This window comes from Rhodotorula graminis, assembly GCF_001329695.1.
Source record: "Rhodotorula graminis WP1 unplaced genomic scaffold RHOBAscaffold_10, whole genome shotgun sequence".
In the NCBI taxonomy this organism is placed as follows: Eukaryota; Fungi; Basidiomycota; class Microbotryomycetes; order Sporidiobolales; family Sporidiobolaceae; genus Rhodotorula; species Rhodotorula graminis.
Genome location: NW_017264937.1, coordinates 81,887 through 99,433, shown reverse-complemented (window position 1 = coordinate 99,433; position 17,547 = coordinate 81,887). Strand labels below are relative to the sequence as shown.

Sequence of the window (17,547 nt, the reverse complement as noted above, 5' to 3'; positions counted from 1 at the left end):
TGCTCGCTCAAGCTCGTGCGGGCGCTGCAGGACCGGGCAGACGGGCGAGGCTGGGTCATCATCGAGCTCGCGTCCTGGGTGCGTCCCGCCTCCCTTTTCTTCTCCAGAGGCTCGAGCGCGCAACGTGTCCGGCTCTGACTACTCTCGCCCGACCAACAGGCCTGGATCGTCTTGTTGGCGCTCGTCAAGTTCGCCCTCGCCTTCAACCACCGCCTGTTCGCCCTGCGCCACCCCGAAGTGCCGCACCGCGAGATGGGCGCCTTCTACGCGACGCTCGAGCGCCACATCATTCCGTACCTCGTCCTGTACAGCGCCTTGACCGGCTTCTTCGACCTGCGGTCCGCCCTCCTCGACTACCACTCGTTCCCGTACGGTCCCGCCCGCAAGCTCGTCCACCTCGAGACGGCCCTGTTCGCCATCTCGTCGACGCTCGCCGTCCTCGAGTTTGTCGCTCCGCGCCCGTCGCAGTTTTCGTCGCGCTCGAGCGGCACGCCGATGGGCGTCACCGTCGACGGCAAGCCCCTGTCGCCGACGCCCGAGGTGCACGCGTCGCTCGCGAGCCTCGCCACGTTCTCCTACATGGAGAGCTTCCAGCTGCGGTGCGCGTTCCCCAAGCGGTACGACACGGGCCCGCTCAAGCTCGACGACATCCCCGACCTGCGCCCCGACGACAAGACGGCGCGCGTCCTCCTCGCCTACCGCCAGTCGCTCACCCGCCTCGACGCCTTCCTCGCCCGCCTTCCTGTCGGCCTGCGCCGCCGCGTCGTGTCCGACACCGAGGGCGTCGAGTCGCTCGGCCTTACGTGGAAGCTCCTGTGGCACTTCTGGCCCGCCCTCATCGCCCAGAACCTGTACTCGCTCGTGCGCGTCGCGATGAACGGCATCCCGCCGCTCATGCTCAAGGGCATCCTCGCTCACATCGGCGCCCGGAACCGCGGCGAGAACGCGCCTATCCACGTCGCCGTCCTGTACGCGTGGGTCCTGTTCCTCGCGACGGTCGTCGGGAGCGTCGGGAGCAGCCAGGCGCTCTTCATCGGTCGGCGAGTTTGTCTGCGGCTTCGGTGCGTCCATCTCTCTCTCTTTCTCTCTCTATCCCTTCTCCTCTCGCGTTGAGAGCGACCGCCGACTCCTCGACCGTCCGCAGCTCGATCATCGTCGGCGAGGTCTTCACCAAGGCGCTGCGCCGCAAGGACCAGGCCGGCTCGTCTGCCGCTCATGACGAGGCCGGCGCCGCCTCCGACGTCTCGCCGGCGCCCAAGATGTCGACCAGGGCCGCACCTGCCGTCGGCGAGGGCGAGGAGGCGGCGGCACCGGGCGAGTCGACCACGCCGGGCCAGGACAAGGCCGACCTCGAGCAGCTCGAGGCCGACCTGCAGAAGGCGTCGTCGGGCAAGATCATCAACCTCGTCAGCGTCGATGCCTATCGTCGTGCGTCCTCGTCCTCTTCTCACCTGTGCGCCTCCTGCCGTAAGCCGTGCGCTCACTCGCCCTCTTCTCCACGGTCGCGCAGTTTCGGAAATCTGCGCCTACCTCCACTTCATCACGAGCGAGATGCCCCTCACCATCGTCGTCATCTGCTGGCTGCTCTGGAGGCTGCTCGGCGTCGCGGCCATCGTCGGTGTGCGTCCACTTTTTGGCCTTCCTAAGTCGGCCCTCGAGGTCCTGACACCTCGACACGCCTGCAGATCAGTGTCCTCGTCGCCATCATGCCCATCACGGCCTACATCTCGAAGCTCTACCTCCGGTACCAGGACGAGCTCCTTCACGCGGCCGACCAGCGCCTCGAGCTCACGACCGAGGTCATCAGCCAGTTGCGCATCGTCAAGTTCTTCGCCTGGGAGCACAAGTTCATCGAGATGATGGAGGTCGCCCGCAAAAAGGAGCTCGCCGCCGTCTGGCGCCGCCAAGTCGCCGTCACGGTCGGCTGGAACCTGACCTTCGGCACGCCGGTTCTCGTCGGCATCGTCACGTTCGTGACGCAGACCAAGGTCCTCCATCGTCCGCTCACGGCCGAGACGGCCTTTACCGCCCTCGCCCTGTTCACCGTCTTGCGCGGCCCGCTCGAGGGCTTCACCGACAGTGCGTCCCTCCTTCCTCCTCCTCTTTCTCTCTCTCCCCTCCTTCCTCCGAGCCTCAGTCCGCCTCGTGACTGACCCGATACACGTACGCAGTGCTCGTCAACGTCCTGCAGGCCCACGTCAGCCTCGTCCGCATCGACGGATACCTGCACGAGGAGGAGACGCACAAGTACAGCATCCTCGCCGAGCCGTCCACCGCCGAGGACCCCGTCATCGGCTTCGTCGACGCCAGCTTTACGTGGTGCGACGAGGAACGCGCCAAGTCGGACTCGAGCGTGTTCCGGGTTCGCGACCTCAACCTGCGCTTCCCCGAGGGCAAGTTCAGCATCGTCCTCGGTCCAGGTGCGCCCTCTTTTCTCCTTCTCTCCTGTCCAGTCCTTTTGAGCATCGCCTCTGATACACCTCTCGGTGTCGTCGCTTGCAGTTGGGTCGGGCAAGAGCACGCTCCTGTCCTCGCTCCTCGGAGAGACGAACCGCCTGTCCGGCTCGGCTTTCCTCCCCTCGCCCGTCGTCCGCACGACCAACGCCGACCCAGCTCGCCTCACCGACACGACCGCCTACGCCGCACAGTCGCCCTGGCTCATGTCGGCGACGATCCGCGACAACATCCTGTTCGGCTCGCCGCTCAACGCCAAGCGGTACCAGGCGACGCTCGAGGCGTGTGCGCTTGCGCCAGACCTCAAGCAGCTCGAGCTCGGCGACGAGACCGAGGTGGGCGAGAAGGGCACGGTGCTGTCGGGTGCGTCCGCCGCCGGCCTGAACCGCCAGTCGACCCTTACTGACTCTCTCGTTCGTCCATCTCGCAGGCGGTCAAAAGGCCCGACTCAGCCTCGCTCGCGCCATCTACTCGTCGGCCAAGTACGTCCTCCTCGACGACGTCCTGTCGGCGGTCGACTCGCACACGGCGCAGCACCTCGTCGAGAAGTGCCTCACGGGCCCGATCATGCGCAAGCGCACCTGCGTCCTCGTCACGCACGCCGTCGACCTGTGCCTCCCGTACGCGGCCTTTGTCGTCACGCTCGACCAAGGCGTCGTCGTCTCGGCCGGCGCACCCGACGACCTCTCGTCGTCGCGCCTCCTCGCGCTCGACAAGGAGCAGCAGGCGTATGAGGCGGCCCAGGCGTCGGCTTCGGCCATCACGATCGAGGGTCTCGCCGACGGTGACACGTCCAGCGCCGTCGACAAGCACCAGGAGGACGAGCGGCGCAAGCGCGTCGAAGCCCTCAAGCTCATCAAGGAGGAGACGCAGGCGCAGGGCTCGGTCAAGGGCGAGGTGTACCTCCTCTACATCAAGGCTCTCGGCGCGTGGAAGTTTGTCGTCATCGCGTTCCTCATCTTTGTGGGCGCCCAGCTGTCCGACATCGGTGCGTCCCGCTCTCGCTCTCCCCCACCCACCCCCGCCGTTCCTCACTGACCTTCTTCACTCTTCCCCTCGCAGCCGTCTCGCTCGCGCTTCGTTACTGGGCCGGCTCGTTTGACAACAAGGAGCGCTTCCACGTGGTTGTCGCCTCGACCGTCAAGAACTCGGTCGGTCGGTGGACGGGCTTCCCGCTCGTCGTCGGCCAGTACCTGCACCCGGTCACCGGCGGCAACGTTCGCGCCGTCGGCTTCTTCGACGACCGCAAGAACGATCCCGACTTTTGGCTCGCGACCTACTGCGTCGTCGCCGTCATCAACCTCGTCCTCAGCGCCGGTCGGGTCGCCTACTGTGCGTCTCGCTCTCTCTCCCCGCCTTCCCTCCCGGTCACGGCCACTTTCACAGTGACTGACTCGTAACCCTCTCGCAGTCTCGTGGGCCGGCATCGGCGCAAGCCGCAAGATCTACCGCCAGCTCATCGTCCGCATCCTGCGCGCGCCGAGTACGTCCCTCCTCCCTCCCCCCTCGAGCTCGTCGCCCTCTCACTCACTCACTCTCCCCCTCTCGCCCACAGTCCGCTTCTTCGACTCGACGCCGACTGGCCGCATCGTGCGTCCCCCTTTTGCCTGATCCTCCCTCAAAGTCGGCCCGCACTGACCCTCGCCGTGTCGCAGCTCAACCGCCTCTCGAAGGACATGGAGACGATCGACCAGGAGCTTCCCGGCACCTGCCTGTACCTCACGCTCGAGGTCCTCATGATCATCGGCATCGTCGGGACCGTCTCGGCGGCGCTGCCGTCGTTCCTCCTCGCCGGCATCTTCATCTCCATCTTCTACTTCTACCTCGGCAAGATCTACCTCGCCTCGTCTCGCGAGCTCAAGCGTTTCGGTGCGTCCTCGTCACTCCTCGCCCTGCACGTCCCGGCACCGAGACTGACCTCGCACGTTCGCGCCGTTGCAGAGTCGGTCACGCGCTCGCCCATCTTTTCCGTCTTTGGCGAGTCGCTGCAGGGCGTCGCGACTATCCGGGCCTACGGCGACGCGAGTCGGTTCATGCGCAAGATCTGCGCCCTCGTCGACGAGAACAACCGGCCGTTCTTCACCCTCTGTGCGTCCTCGTTCCCGTTCTCTCGCCCGGCGCTTCCAGCCAGCACCCGGTCCTGATCCGCGCTTCATCCTGCAGGGGCCGTCAATCGCTGGCTGTCGTTCCGGGTCGACGCTGCTGCCGGCGTCGTCTCGCTCGTCGCCGCCCTGTTCGTCATCTTCGCCCGCAAGATGGACCCTGCCCTCGCCGGCTTCGTCATGTCGTTCGCCATGGCCTTTGCCGACCGCGCCCTGTGGACGACGCGCATGTGGTCCCAGCTCGAGATGCAGGCCAACTCGATCGAGCGCGTCCAGGAGTGTGCGTCGCCGTGTCCTCCCACCTTCCCTCGCCTCGGCCTTCCCAAACTGACCTTTTTCGCCCACCCCGCTTCGCAGACCTCGAGCTCGAGCAGGAGAACCAGGGCGGCGTCAAGCCTCCCGCCATCTGGCCTGCTCGCGGCGCCACGATCGAGGTCAAGGGCCTCACGGCGTCGTACGCGCCCGAGCTGCCGGCCGTCCTCAAGGACGTCTCGTTCACGGTCCAGGGCGGCGACAAGATCGGCATCGTCGGGCGCACGGGCTCGGGCAAGAGCTCGCTCGCGCTGAGCTTCTTCCGGTTCATCGAGCCGACGAGCGGCAACATCTCGATCGACGGCCTCGACATCAACTCGCTCGCGCTCGACGACCTACGCAGCCGATTGACGATCGTCGCTCAAGAGGCGGCCCTGTTCAAGGGCTCGCTGCGGTTCAACCTCGACCCGTTCGGCCAGCACTCGGACCGCGACGTGTGGGACTCGCTGCGCCGGGTCCAGATGGCGGCGCCCGGCGTCAGCGGCATCACGCCCAAGCCCACGCCGGGCCCGAGCCGGGCGGTGAGCCCCGACCCGAGCGATTCGGAGGCGTCGACGGCGGCGGTCGAGGAGACGGAGCGCTACGTCGTCAAGTCGCTCGACATGGACGTGACCGAGGGCGGCAAGAACTTCTCGGCCGGTGCGTCCCTCGCCTTCTTCCTCTCTTCCTCATTTCCTACCGTCGACGGAAACCTGACTGTGCCTCTCGCCGCTCGGCCACTCGCAGGTCAGCGTCAGCTGCTCGCCCTCGCACGCGGAATCCTCAAGCTCAAGTCGTCGAGCATCCTCATCCTCGACGAGTCGACTGCGAGCCTCGACCACGCGACCGACGAGCGCATCCAGCAGACGATTCGGGCCGAGATGGCCGACGCGACCATCCTCTGCATCGCTCGTGCGTCCCCCCCTCTCTCCTCCTCCTCGTCGGCGGCCCTCTGCGCCCTTGTTCTCCCTCTCGGATCTTTCTTTCTCGCCCGCCGACCATTCTCGACGTCCGACTATCGCGGCCCTCGGCACTGACCCTCCTCTCCCCCGCGCAGACCGCCTTCGGACGATCATCGACTACACGAAGGTCCTCGTTCTCGACCAGGGTCGCGTCCTCGAGTACGACACGCCGTCCGCGCTCCTCGCTCGCGACGACTCGGCGTTCGCGGCCTTGTGCCGCAAGTCGGGCGAGTTCGAGCTGCTCAAGGAGATGGCCGACAAGGCGCAGCGAGGTGCGAGCGGGTCCGAGGGCGCCAAGTAGAGCTTTCCTCTCGTCGCGCACTTTTGGGTAGAATCTATCTCGGTGTGTGATATGCAGCATAGATTGGGCTGCTCTCTATCGACGCGCGGGCGAGAAAAGGTGCGACGCTGCGAAGGTTCGGAAGCGAGAGCGAGAGGGAGAGGAGCTCTGGCCTCACCACACTCCGCTGCCGCCGCGCGAGGAGCTGCACACGACCGCAGCCTGCGCTCAGACTGCACCTCGCGCTACTGAGCCCGACCGACAGCCTCTCGAGCGCGTCGCCGACCCTGGCTCCTCCTCCTCCCCCGCCCCCTCACCTCGTCGACCCGACCGCGACCTCGTTCACCATGGCGCCCAACGTGCGCCTGCTTCTATGGGGCCTCGTCCTCGGCGTCCTGGCGGCCTTCCTGCCTCGTCTCGATCTGCCGTCCATCCTCCCCGCGAGCGTGTCGTCGCGCCTCCCCTTCCTCCCCTCGCACGCCCTTCACACGACCGAGGTCGGCAAGCGGTGGGCCGGGCCCTTTGCGCGGTACCAGGCCGGCATCGAGCCGCACCCGGGGCACGAGCACTCGGTCGAGGCCGACTGGGAGGCCGAGATCGAGATGCAGCTCCGGTTCGGCAGCAAGGAGAGCGGCAGGGAGCTCGAGAAGGAGTACAAGCGCCAGCTGAGGGAGGTCGAGCGCAGGGCAGAGCACGCCGGCGTCGAGAACGGGCTCAGGGAGACGCTGCCCGTCTACTTTGTCGAGCAAGGTGCGCCCGGACCTTCTCCTCCTCCTTCCCTCGCACCTCTCTCTCTCTCCTGCGCGCTCGAGCCCAGCACTGACTGTCCCTGCCCTACAGGCGACGACGTCGACATCGGCGCGCTCGAGCGCATCGGCGCCGAGATCAACTCGCTCAACCCGCAGTCGGTCATCCTCCTCGCGCCGCACGAGTTCGTCCAGCCCTCCCTTTTCCTCGCCGCGTCGCCGCCCGCCTGACTCTAGAGCCCCCGCCGCAGGACCACTACCTCGCACCTCGTCGTCACATCTGCGCCGCACGTCACGTCGGCCTCGTCGCCGCCTCTCAGCTTCCCCTCGTCGCCGCGCCTCGCGTCGGCCCTCCTCCGCTCGTTCGCGCACCTCGCCCCCTCGGGCGTGCCCGCCACCTCGTCCGCCGTCCTCGCCCTGTCGTCAACCTCGACGCGCGTCCTGCGCGCACTCGCGCTCGACCCCGACACCGAGCTCGTCAACGTGGCGCTGCCCGTCGTCGAGGCGCGCGACGCCCAGTGGGGCGCCGAGCGCTGGTGGGACGTCGGCAAGGCCGTGTATGGCCTCTTGCACGAGAAGGACGAGGTCAAGGGCGGGCAGCGCCGCGGCGGGTACCGCAACGCGGTCGTGCTCGCGCTCGGAACGGCGGCGCCCAAGAAAAAGACCGTGCGTCCCGCTCTCTCTCCCTCTGTCTTCCAATCTTTGCCCGGTCGGCGACACGGCCTGACTCTCGTGGCTCTCGTGTGCTCCAACAACAGCCGTCGTCCTCGTTCGCCAAGCAGCTCGCGTCGGCGCTCGCGGACCAGACGTCGCACGCGCGCGAGCAGTCGCTCCACGCGCTGTACTCGAGCGCGAGCGGGACCAAGCCGCAGCGCGGGGTTGACGGCGCACGTGTCGCGCTGTATGCGGCTGTCGCGGCGGCGGGAGATGGCGAGGGCGAGCCGCTCGAGGGAGGAGCTGGGTGGAGGCTCGGGCATTTGCCGGTGCGGTGAGAGCGGTCTTGCAACTCGAGCCAAGGACTCTCGACTTCTCGATGGAGACTGAGCACGTGAGAGTGAGAGATGCTGTTGCTGCTATGGGTGCACGAGAGAGAGGGGAGGAGGAGAGAGCGAAGAGAGAGAGAGGGGTATAGTGTCGCTACAAGTACAGCCAGTCTAGCGCGCCCCCTGCCGCCCGTCGTCGACGTCTCTAGCCCGCCCGAAGCCGTCTCATGCCTTGGGCGGCACATCCTTGCCCGCCGTCGCCGCCGCCTGACCCTCGGCCGCCGCGCCGCCCTCTGCAGCCGCGCCCGCCTCGCCGCCCTTCATGGCGTTGCTCATCTCGGCCTCTATCCGCTCCTTTGCGCGCACAATCTTGCTCTGGAGGTAGTGCGACGAGTGAGGCTTGCCCTCGGCCGTCAGGGGGTTGTTGGCCGCGAACAGGTGGTCAAAGTTCTGTGGCGAGCGAGGGGTCAGGCGGTGCGGGCGAGACAGAGAGGAGAGGAGTGGACGAGGTGGACGGACCTTGAGCATGCGCTGCAGCTCGGTCTCCTCCTTTGCCTGGATCCCGCCGCGCTTGACGTTGAGGATGTCGGCCGCCTCGTCGAGCGTCATGCCGTGGTTGCGCGAGATGGCGTCGACGTTGCCGCCGCGGCCGCCGACGGCACCGCCTGCTGCTGCGCCTTCTGCGCCGGCGCGGGCGTCTGTGCGCGGGTGAGGGTGGGGAGACGATCAGCTCGTGCCGAGGAGGAGAGGAGGAGAGGGACAAGGTGGGAGGGGACGCACTGCGCGCTGCTTGGCGGTACGCCTGGACAAAGGCCTTGCCGAGGATTTGCGAGCCGAGGATTACGACCTGGGCGATTACTCGTGGTGCGGACTGGGCGAGAGGTCAAGGGGAAGTCGGAGGAAGATGAGGAGGAGAGAGGCGGGGTCAGAGAGGCGTACGGCGTGCGGGCGGGCGGGACGAGGGGCTGCAGGAGTTGAGAGAGGGCACGAGGGGCTCACCATGGCTGCTGAACTGAGTCCTGTGCTGGAGCAAAGTGGCGAGGCGGCCGTCGCCTGGACTTGGTCGAAGCAGCCGGATCTTGCAGGTGGCGGCTCGCCTCTCGCTCGCCCCGGCCGTGCGCCGACTACCGCAGGGCGCACAGAAAGTGTCTCCAAGCCGCTCGCCGAGAAGAGCTCCCTCGACTGGCGCTGCTCGAGCTGCTCTCGCTCTCGCTCTCCTCGCGAGCACTGTGCGCCGAGAGCCGACCGCCAACGAGCTGTTACAAGTCCGGGTTCAAGTCGAGGTCAAAGTCGAACTCGTCGTCGTCCGTATCGCCCGCCGCCCCAGCTGCGCCGCCCTCGAACGGCGCGGCTCCTGCCCTCGTCGCCTCGTGCGCCTTTGCCTCCTGCTCGAGCCGCGCCGCCGCGTCGGGCCGGCTCGCCTGCTCTGCTGCACCTCCTTCGGCACCTTCTCGTCGAGCTGTGGACGTGGCCAGGTTAGTGAGCCAACACGCAGGGGACGAAGATGAAGGAGAGAGAGAGAGAGGAAGGGGACGCACCTCCCACCTCGTTCGTCTCGCCGAGCCCGTGCAAGAGGCCCTCGCGCCCGAACTGAAGCCTGCCGCGACGCATGACGGCGTCGGTCGGGAACGGCGGGATGGCGCCCGGCGGGAGGGACCTGCCCGTCGGGTCGGTCGCGCCGACGCCGCGCAGGTCGAGCTTGTCCTCGGGCGGGTACAGCGAGCTTGGCGGGGCCGACGTGAAGGGCGCGAGGAGGCGCGCGTACTGGAGGAGCGACGAGGGCGACAGGGCCGGGCCGGCGCGCGACGCGGCGAGGATGGCGGCGCGGTCGAGCGCGCCCGACTCGACGACGGGCGCGAGCGACTGGGTGCACTCGCGCAGGGTCGACGCCGACGCGTGCCACGCGGCGTCGAGGGTGCCGAGCTGGGCGACGAGGGCGTCGACGCGCTGCTGGTGCGCCTGGTGCGCGTCGTACAGGACGAGGAGGCGCGCGAGCTTGTCGTCGACGGCGGCGAGCTGGTCGTAGATGGGCGCGGTCGGCCTCGTGCCCGCACTCGATGTTGACGGCGACGACAGGATGGTGAACAGGTCGAGCGAGAGGTCGGTGAAGTCGTGGATGAGATGCGAGATCTGGGCGCCGATGGGGAGCGAGGTCGAGGGGATCTGGGCGGCCTCGGCCGGGCTCAGTCGTCGAGGCGGACGTGCCGTAGGCTGGACCATGACGAGTCGTGCGGGTCGGCGAGCTGTAGGGCGGGTGGGAGCGAGGTGAGCGCGGGTTCGGGGCGAGAGGAGGGTGCTCGACGAGGCCGGCTCGGGGCACACAGCCTCGTGGAGGGCCTGGCGGTCGGGTGTGGGCCGTTTGGCCTGTCTGGGCTCCAGCCGTGGCTCCTACAGCTCGACCCACCGTCTCGGTCTCCTTCTCCACCGGGATCCCCCACCTGGGAGCTGATGAGAACGAGTCGAAGAAGGGAGAGCTCGTGCGCACCTGGGGCTTGATTGAGAGGAGCCTGGAGGACAGCAGCTAGCTCGCTGGCCTGGAGCAAGAAGGCTCTAGCGGTGCGGCGGGCGAGGACCGGGACGAGGTGGTTGTCGCTCCTCCTCGTCTCCCTCGAACCGCTCGCTGCTCTCGCCTCGGGCTCTGCCTGTACCGCCACAGTGTACCACTAGAGCATCGTGTACCTCTAGATTCAACTGGCTCGCTCTCCCGTCCAGCCAACCCTGTCGCCGCCCCCTCGTCCTCGTCATCCACACTCCGATCCTCGCGGCCGACTGCAGCCTGCTCAACATGGGCGTCGCCAGCCTCACCTCGTTCGTCAAGAAGCACAACCTCGGCACCATCACCTCGCACCCCTCGCCCGGCAACGACGAGCCCGGCCCGATCCCGGCCATCGTCGACGGCCTCGCTTTCGCCTACCACGTCGGCCTCGTCGAGACGTTCGAGGGCGGCGGCTACTCGCGCATCCGCCACAACGTCCGGCGCTACATTGAGTACTGGCGCAAGTGCGGTCTCGAGCCAGAGTTCGTGTGGGACGGTGCGCTCCCTCCCCCTCTCCCTCTCGTCGCCTCGCACACACCGTCCTGACCTCTTGACCGCCATCCTGCAGGCCCGTTTGAGCGCGAGAAGCTCGCCACCGTCATTAGCCGCAGCACCCAGTCGCTCGAGCGCTCCATCACCTACATGCGCCTCCCCGACCACCTGCGCACCCACCACAAGTACGAGAGCGCCGCAACTCGGCTCCCGCCGCTCGCCCACCTGTGCATCTGGTCCGAGCTCGAGCTCCTCGGCGTCGTGAACCACTGCGCCGAGGGCGAGGCAGACTCGCCGACGGCCGAGCTCGCGCAGAGGAAGAACGGCTTCGTCATCTCGAACGGCGAGTTCCCTCTCGTTGTCCTCTCTCTCGCGCACCTCGAACACCCACTCACTCTCGCTCTCGCCACGCAGACTCGGACTACTTCATCTACCCGGCGCGGTGTCGTGGCTACGTCCCGCTCAACTCGATCACGTACGGCCCGCTGCACGAGCCTCGGCTCGAGCAGGTGCCGCCGAACCAGCCCGTCGTCGAGCTCCAGTTCCGCGTCTTCCAGCCGGCCGTCATCGCGCGCGCCTTCTCGCTCCCGCCCACCTTCCTCCCGATCCTCGCCGCCCTCATCGGCAACGACATCGCCAACTACAGCGAGTCGCTCCACACGCCGCGGCGAGCCTCGTCGATCCCGTTCCGCGGCTTCGTCGACCCGCGAGAGCTCCTGCGCATCGCGGGGCTCCTGTCGAGGTGCGCGCGCATGCCCGTCGACACGCTCGCCCAGGTCCAGGACGTCGTCTTTGCCGTCCTGCCCCTCCTCCTCGCGGGCCGCGCCGTGCCCCTCGACCCGCTCATGGGCGCCAACCTGGCCCTGTCGGCCCACTCGTACGCCCTGCGGCCGCTCGAGGCCCCCTCGCCGACGTTCCCTCTCCACCCTCGGCCGGGCGTCGACTCGCCGACGCAGGCGCGCGCTCGCGCCGCGTACCACGCCGCGTTCAAGCAGTCGCACCTGTCGTCGTTCCACCCGCACGTGCTCAAGCACGGCGTCGTCATGTGCCAAGGGTCGGTCGAGGTGCCCGACTTCCAGTCGCCCATGGTGCGCCTCGCGCGCCCGCTCCGCCGGTGGGTGTACGCTATCCTGCGCGACGCCGTCGGGCTCCTCGGCGACGACGTCGTCGAGTATGTCCGGCGCAACGACGCGCTGCACGCCGCGACCGTGCCCGTCGTGCCGCTCGGCGCGCTGCTCGCCGACGAGCGCGGCGTCGACCCGGCGACCTGGGCCGCGCACTCGCCCATCGCGCTCGCGCCCCTCGCCGTGCGCCAGTCGTTCTTTCTCGTCGCGCTCGGGTACCCGGGAGCCGGACCGGGCGCGGGCGCGGGCGCCGACGCCGCTGCGTGGCCCGCACGCGGCACCGTCGCGCAGCAGCTCCTCCCGCTCGTCGTCGCCCTGCGGCACCTCGTCGCGCTCCTCCCTGCCGCGCAAGCCTGGTCCCGCCACGAGGTGCGCTGCGCTCTCGTCGTCGGCGCCTGGCTCGCCCTCGCGCCCGAGGCCGTCCCCGCGCTCCTGCGCTCCTCTGCCGTGCGCGCCGCGAGCGCCTCGGGCGCCGCGCCGCGCCGCGACCTGATCCAGCACTCGGTCGAGCTCGTGCACACGCTCGTGGGCGTCAACCTCGTCGCGCAGGCGCTCTTGCTCGACCACCCGCCGGACGGGCGGGTCGAGGACGGCGTGCGCAGCCCGCACTGGGTCGTCGATGGGCGCGTGACGCACGTCCTGTGGGGCATGGGCGAGGACGAGGTGAAGAGGGTGATCGAGGGCGGGCCGGCGGACGTCAGGAGGGCGGTCGAGGAGCTCGAGGGGCGGGTCTGGGAGGGGCTCGAGGGCGCGGGGGACGAGGTGCGAGGGATGTAGCTTTCCTTGCACCCTCTCTCTTTCGCCTTTCTCTCTCACTCTTCGACGATGACGAGAGAAGAACGACGCTCGTGCTTCAGAGCGGAAGGGGGAGCCGGACGTTGCAGGGCAAAAGAGAAGGGGGTCCGAGCGAGCGAGTCTACGGCCAAATCTGGAGCGAGCACACTTCTACTCGTCGGTCGTCTGCGCGTTCGAGTGCCGAGTCAGTACCGTGCCGCCGCGAGGAAGAGAGAGAGAGAGAGAGAGAGAGCACGCCGACGCACCCCGAGCACCTCGTCGCCCTCGTCGTCCTCGGCCATGCCAGCAAAGTGCAGCTCGAGCCTGTCGGCCTTTGTGGCGCCCTCGACGCGCTCGACGTGCGTCGCGCCGTCGTGATCAAAGACGAGGTGGGACGGCGACGAGGACGAGGGGTCGAACGTGGGCCAGGAAGGGTCTGTCGGCGGGCGCGAGAGAGGGGGACGAGAGAGACGGGAGGGGGGAGGGGAGGGACGAGGTCAGTAAGGGGTGACGACGAGGGACCATGCCGCCGAGGTCGACGTGGAAGGAGAGAGGAAGGAAGAGAGAGAGCGCTCGACGCACCGGGCTCGCCCTCGATCGCAAACCTGACCCACCTCCTCCCAACCTCCTCCGCCGTCCTCTCATCGCCCCTCGCCTCGTCCTCCCTCCCACTCGCCGCGTCGCCCTCCCACAGGCTCCTCGAGTTGAACACGAGCGGGAGGTCGATCGAGTGGAAGCTGCCGAGCTGCGACGCGACCGGGTGCGCGCGCAAAGACGAGGGGCCCGTGCGCAGGCGGTACAGCCAGACGCGTGCCGGCGGGGCCGCGCTCGCCGCCGCCGCCGACGAGGTGGCTGCAGGCGCCGAGGACGTCGAGGAGGTGGAGGTGGGCCCAGGTGCGAGTCGCGCGAGCGCGCACGCCTGGTCGAGGACCGGGTGGACAAAGATCTGGTCGGCGAGGAGCCGCGCGCCGGGCGTTTGCGCGAGCGGGACCGTGCCCGGCTCTGGGTGCGCCGCGTCGTCGCCGCCGAGGTAGTGGGCACGGATGCGCGGGACGAGCGAGGGCGGGAACTGCGAGGTGTACTGGGTGAAGGCGCCGGGCGAGGTGAGCTGCGGGGAGAGATGGACGAGGAGCGTCATTGTAGGGCTCCGAGAACGCTGCACGGAAGATGACGAGGGAGGAGAGAGAGAGAGCTGAGACGCACGCCGAGCATCTGGGCAAAGATGGTCCCCTCGTCCTCGGTCACGCCGAGCACGACCTCTCTCACCCACTCGTCCCTCTCGCCCCTCTCGAGCCTTGCCATCGTGTCCCGCGTCCACACTGCGCCCTCGACGCCCGCCGGCTCGAGCGCGAGCGAGAGCCCGGACAGCGAGTGCGTCGCGACGTGCTGGGCGAGGAGGGCTGAGGGAGGCGCGGCGCGCAGGGCGGCGAGGCGCGACGAGGGCGTCGAGGTGGGCAGGTCGACGCCGAGCGAGGTGAGGATCGAGTCGTACGCCGGGTAGGCCTTGTCGACCGGGCGCAGCATCTGCGCAGCGCGACGAACGACGAGGTGAGCTCTTGCTTTGGCCCTTCCAGCGAGACGCTCGCTCCCACTCGGGCACGAGCGACAGGCAGGGAGAGAGAGAGAGAGGACGCACCATCGTGTTGGCGGCGCCGCTCTGGCAGATTGCGCGCTGGAACAACCGCTTGCCCGAGACGAGGAGGTGCGAGATGAGGAACGCGCCGGCGCTCTGGCCAAACGCGGTCACGCGGTCGGGCGAGCCGCCAAAGTTGCGGATGTTATGCTGGACCTGATTGGGCGAAGCGAGTGAGCTCGGGTCGGGAGAGCGGGCCAGGGGAGAGGAGGGGGAAGGTGGGAACGCACCCACTCGAGAGCGGCGACGACGTCGTACAGGCCATAGTTGCCAGCGAGGCCTTGCGGGTCCTCGTCGACGAGGTCCTGGCTCGCGCAGAAGCCTGTTTCGAGGGGCGTACTAGGTCAGTCGTGGCGCGAGGGCACGTGCGAAAGAAAGACGGAGGACGGACCAAAGATGTTGGTGCGGTAGTTGAGGGTGACGACGATGCAGCGCTGGTTGCGGCTCGCCGAGTCGCGCACGAGCTCGGTCGGGTCGTAGAAGAAGCGGGCCGAGTCGCCATTGTTGAGGGCGCCGCCGCTGCGAGGGAGGGGAGGCAGTGCAGAGGTCAGTGCGGGTCGACGACAGAGAGCGAGGGGACGCACTAGACCCAGACGAGGACGGGGAGGTCCTCTCCCTGCTGGACGTCGCCCGGGGCAAAGACGTTGACAAAGTGCGAGTGCTCGCTCGTGGCGATGTGGGTGCGCATGAGGAAGCCGGGCAGGCGCGCGAGGCTGCGAGGGGGTGCGAGGTGTGTCAGTGGTGGTGCGGCGCAGGGCGAGGGGCAGGGGACGGACAGGAGCTCGGTGTTGGACGGCGGTTGCGGGAACTGGGTGCTGCGAGAGGGGGGACGAGGTGTGAGCTGTGCGAGGCCAAGGTGGGGAGGGGGTGGAAGACGGACCCGAACTCGAGGCAGGGCTGTGGGTGAGACCATGGGTGAGGTGGGACGGGTCGGTTGAAGCGGTGTGCTTGGGCGTACGGGATGGCGAGCCACTTGTGGACCGGTTTGCGGTCGCCGAGAGGGAGAGGAGGTTGGGCGAGGGCGGGCGAGGTGAGTTGGAGGCGGTGGGTGTCGGCGAATCCCTGTACGGGGCCGTACTGTGTGTCGACTGCGAGACCGAGCGGGGCCATGGTCGCAGAGGGTGAGGAGGGAGAGGGCGAGAGTTGGCGGAGCCTCGCACGGCGACGACGACGAGAGCCCGGGGGCTCGCTCTCCTCGCTCATCCAGGCCAGTCCAGCTGCCACTCCGAAGCGACAGTACGCGCCCTCGACCATGGCCCAGCCCGACCACACGGTCGTCCTGTCGTTCCCCTCGCTCTCGCACCTCGTCAACTCGTCCTCATCAGCTCGGAGTGCGAGCCACCTCGACTGGGTCCACTCGGCAGCCCAGCAGACTAACACGGCGCTCCTCGTCATCATCCGCACCCCTCGGGACGCACCCTCGCCCTGGTCACCCGCGCCCTCGTCCACCTCGACCACCACCTCGCCCACTTCCCCACCTCCGACCGCCCTCTTCCTCCCGCTCGAACAAGCCCTCGCCCGCATCTACAACGCCGCCACCCACGCCTTCCTCGACCACGACGACGGCCACGGCCCGCTCAAGCACGTCGACGTCGTCGTCGAGCAGATGCGCGACCCCGTCTCGCGCCTGTGCGTCTCTGACGACTCGGCCACGTCGCACTGGGACTACTCGCGCGACGGCGTGGACGGCGACGATGACGGCATGGGCAAGGGCAAGGCGACCGCCGCTCCAGGGCCCGACTCGTCCGCCGCAACCTCGACCCCGACGACCGCCGACAGCAACTTCCCGCCGACCTACCCGGTCGTCGCCCTCGGCGGCACGTTCGACCACCTGCACGCCGGGCACAAAATCTTGCTCACCATGGCCGCATCCCTGTGCACCTCGCGCCTCGTCGTCGGCGTCTCGGGTCCGTCCCTCCCGCTCTCTCTCTCTCTCTCCCTCACCTACAAGCACTGACTCAGCCGCACGCCCCGCAGACGACCACCTCCTCGTCAACAAAAAGTTCAAGCACCTCCTCGAGCCGATCGACGTGCGCATGCGCGCCGTCAGGCGCTTTGTCGAGCTCGTGCGGCCCTCGGTCGAGTGCGACGCCGTTCCTCTCCAGGTGCGTCGCGCGCTCTTCCTCTTCTCGTCCCGGCCCAAGAGGACGGTCGTCGAGATGTACAGACTCACCACGACGCCCACACAGGACGTGTACGGCCCGACGGCCAACGACCCGGCGATCGAGGCGCTCGTCGTGTCGGACGAGACGCGCGCCGGCGGCGACGCGAGTGCGTCCTCCTCTCTCTCTCTCTCTCTCTCTCTCTCTCTCTCTCTCTTCTCCCCCATCCTTTACCCGGTCTCGCGCCCTCCACCTCTCGACCTGACTGACCTTCTTCCTGCCCTCCCCTCCCTCCCTCCCTCCCTCCTTCCCTCCCTCCCTCTCCTTCCGCCGCCCGCTCACAGTCAACACCCTGCGCGCCTCGCGCTCCCTCTCGCGCCTCGACATCTTCACCATCTCGCTCGTCGGCGGCGAGGAGGCGCAGCGACAGGGCCGGGGCGCCGGCGCCGGCGCCGAGGTCGAGGTCGAGGTGGCGACCAAGATGGGGAGCACGGGCATCCGCGAGTGGCTCGATCGGAGGGAGAGGGAGAGGGCGCAGAGGGAGGCGGAGGCGGAGGGGGAGCGAGGAGGGGCAGCTGGGGAGGCGGTGCCGTAGAGAGGACGGCGGGCAACGACCGGTTCTCGGAACGAGCAGGTCGAGGAGAGGTCCGAGCGAAGCGAGAGGCTCCTCGTCGCGTCACGCTCCTTCGAGGCTGCTCGACGACTTGCCCTGGGACCCTGTGCGTCTCGGCGTCGCTGTGCGCGTCAAGCTCGCAGCTTTCTCGGGCTCGGGCCTCGCCAGCTCCCCCTCGCTCGCTCGCACAACTCTTCTTTCTCTCGCTCGCTCCAGTTCTCTCGACGTGCTCGGGCGACAATAGCGAGATACAATCGAGGGTGAGCGGGGCGCACCAGAGAGGGCAAAGCCGTTCGTCTTCGCGCTTCGCTCGACCTTCTCAAGTTCGCTCGCTCGTTCGCTCGCTCTCCTCGCGCCGCCGCACAACACAGCCACAGACCGCTCGCCGAGCTCTATCGCACTCGCTCCATCTACAGCTACCTCCACCCGCCGCCGCCCTGCTGCTGCTGCTGCTG

General features: G+C 68.4%; 7 protein-coding genes across 7 annotated transcripts; 4 read left to right on the top strand and 3 right to left on the bottom strand.

The window, feature by feature from the left end:
• Positions 1-579: 579 nt before the first annotated feature.
• Positions 580-6,185, top strand: RHOBADRAFT_38056 (uncharacterized protein; the record flags this gene model as incomplete). Its single annotated transcript, XM_018413487.1, has 17 exons — positions 580-1,061; positions 1,145-1,204; positions 1,271-1,428; positions 1,511-1,620; positions 1,686-2,079; positions 2,172-2,420; positions 2,503-2,817; positions 2,885-3,442; positions 3,517-3,786; positions 3,866-3,937; positions 4,010-4,044; positions 4,110-4,323; positions 4,396-4,542; positions 4,618-4,836; positions 4,914-5,507; positions 5,595-5,759; positions 5,905-6,185. 17 exons carry the CDS (start codon positions 580-582, stop codon positions 6,108-6,110), a joined length of 4,248 nt encoding a protein of 1,415 aa, XP_018269546.1. The 3' UTR covers positions 6,111-6,185.
• A 95-nt stretch (positions 6,186-6,280) lies between these two features.
• On the top strand, positions 6,281-7,867 carry RHOBADRAFT_54715 (uncharacterized protein). The gene is made up of 4 exons (XM_018417465.1): positions 6,281-6,839; positions 6,930-7,020; positions 7,087-7,501; positions 7,594-7,867. The coding sequence occupies exons 1-4, from the start codon at positions 6,437-6,439 to the stop codon at positions 7,825-7,827; spliced, it is 1,143 nt and encodes a 380-aa protein (XP_018269545.1). The 5' UTR covers positions 6,281-6,436; the 3' UTR covers positions 7,828-7,867.
• Positions 7,868-7,885: 18 nt separating this feature from the next.
• Positions 7,886-8,820, bottom strand: RHOBADRAFT_54714 (uncharacterized protein; the record flags this gene model as incomplete). Its single annotated transcript, XM_018417464.1, has 4 exons — positions 7,886-8,268; positions 8,338-8,516; positions 8,599-8,689; positions 8,758-8,820. 4 exons carry the CDS (start codon positions 8,818-8,820, stop codon positions 8,044-8,046), a joined length of 558 nt encoding a protein of 185 aa, XP_018269544.1. The 3' UTR covers positions 7,886-8,043.
• Positions 8,821-9,077: 257 nt separating this feature from the next.
• On the bottom strand, positions 9,078-10,038 carry RHOBADRAFT_54713 (uncharacterized protein; the record flags this gene model as incomplete). Its single annotated transcript, XM_018417463.1, has 2 exons — positions 9,078-9,277; positions 9,357-10,038. 2 exons carry the CDS (start codon positions 10,036-10,038, stop codon positions 9,078-9,080), a joined length of 882 nt encoding a protein of 293 aa, XP_018269543.1.
• Positions 10,039-10,458: 420 nt separating this feature from the next.
• On the top strand, positions 10,459-12,778 carry RHOBADRAFT_54712 (uncharacterized protein). The gene is made up of 3 exons (XM_018417462.1): positions 10,459-10,850; positions 10,923-11,203; positions 11,356-12,778. Exons 1-3 carry the CDS (start codon positions 10,604-10,606, stop codon positions 12,745-12,747), a joined length of 1,920 nt encoding a protein of 639 aa, XP_018269542.1. The 5' UTR covers positions 10,459-10,603; the 3' UTR covers positions 12,748-12,778.
• A 25-nt stretch (positions 12,779-12,803) lies between these two features.
• Positions 12,804-15,487, bottom strand: RHOBADRAFT_54711 (uncharacterized protein; the record flags this gene model as incomplete). Its single annotated transcript, XM_018417461.1, has 10 exons — positions 12,804-12,930; positions 13,011-13,180; positions 13,327-13,852; positions 13,948-14,268; positions 14,381-14,533; positions 14,608-14,699; positions 14,769-14,896; positions 14,962-15,090; positions 15,154-15,192; positions 15,258-15,487. The coding sequence occupies 10 exons, from the start codon at positions 15,485-15,487 to the stop codon at positions 12,916-12,918; spliced, it is 1,803 nt and encodes a 600-aa protein (XP_018269541.1). The 3' UTR covers positions 12,804-12,915.
• A 111-nt stretch (positions 15,488-15,598) lies between these two features.
• On the top strand, positions 15,599-17,108 carry RHOBADRAFT_54710 (uncharacterized protein). Its single transcript, XM_018417460.1, has 4 exons — positions 15,599-16,284; positions 16,355-16,482; positions 16,567-16,648; positions 16,824-17,108. The coding sequence occupies exons 1-4, from the start codon at positions 15,630-15,632 to the stop codon at positions 17,072-17,074; spliced, it is 1,116 nt and encodes a 371-aa protein (XP_018269540.1). The 5' UTR covers positions 15,599-15,629; the 3' UTR covers positions 17,075-17,108.
• The last annotated feature ends 439 nt before the right edge of the window (positions 17,109-17,547 follow it).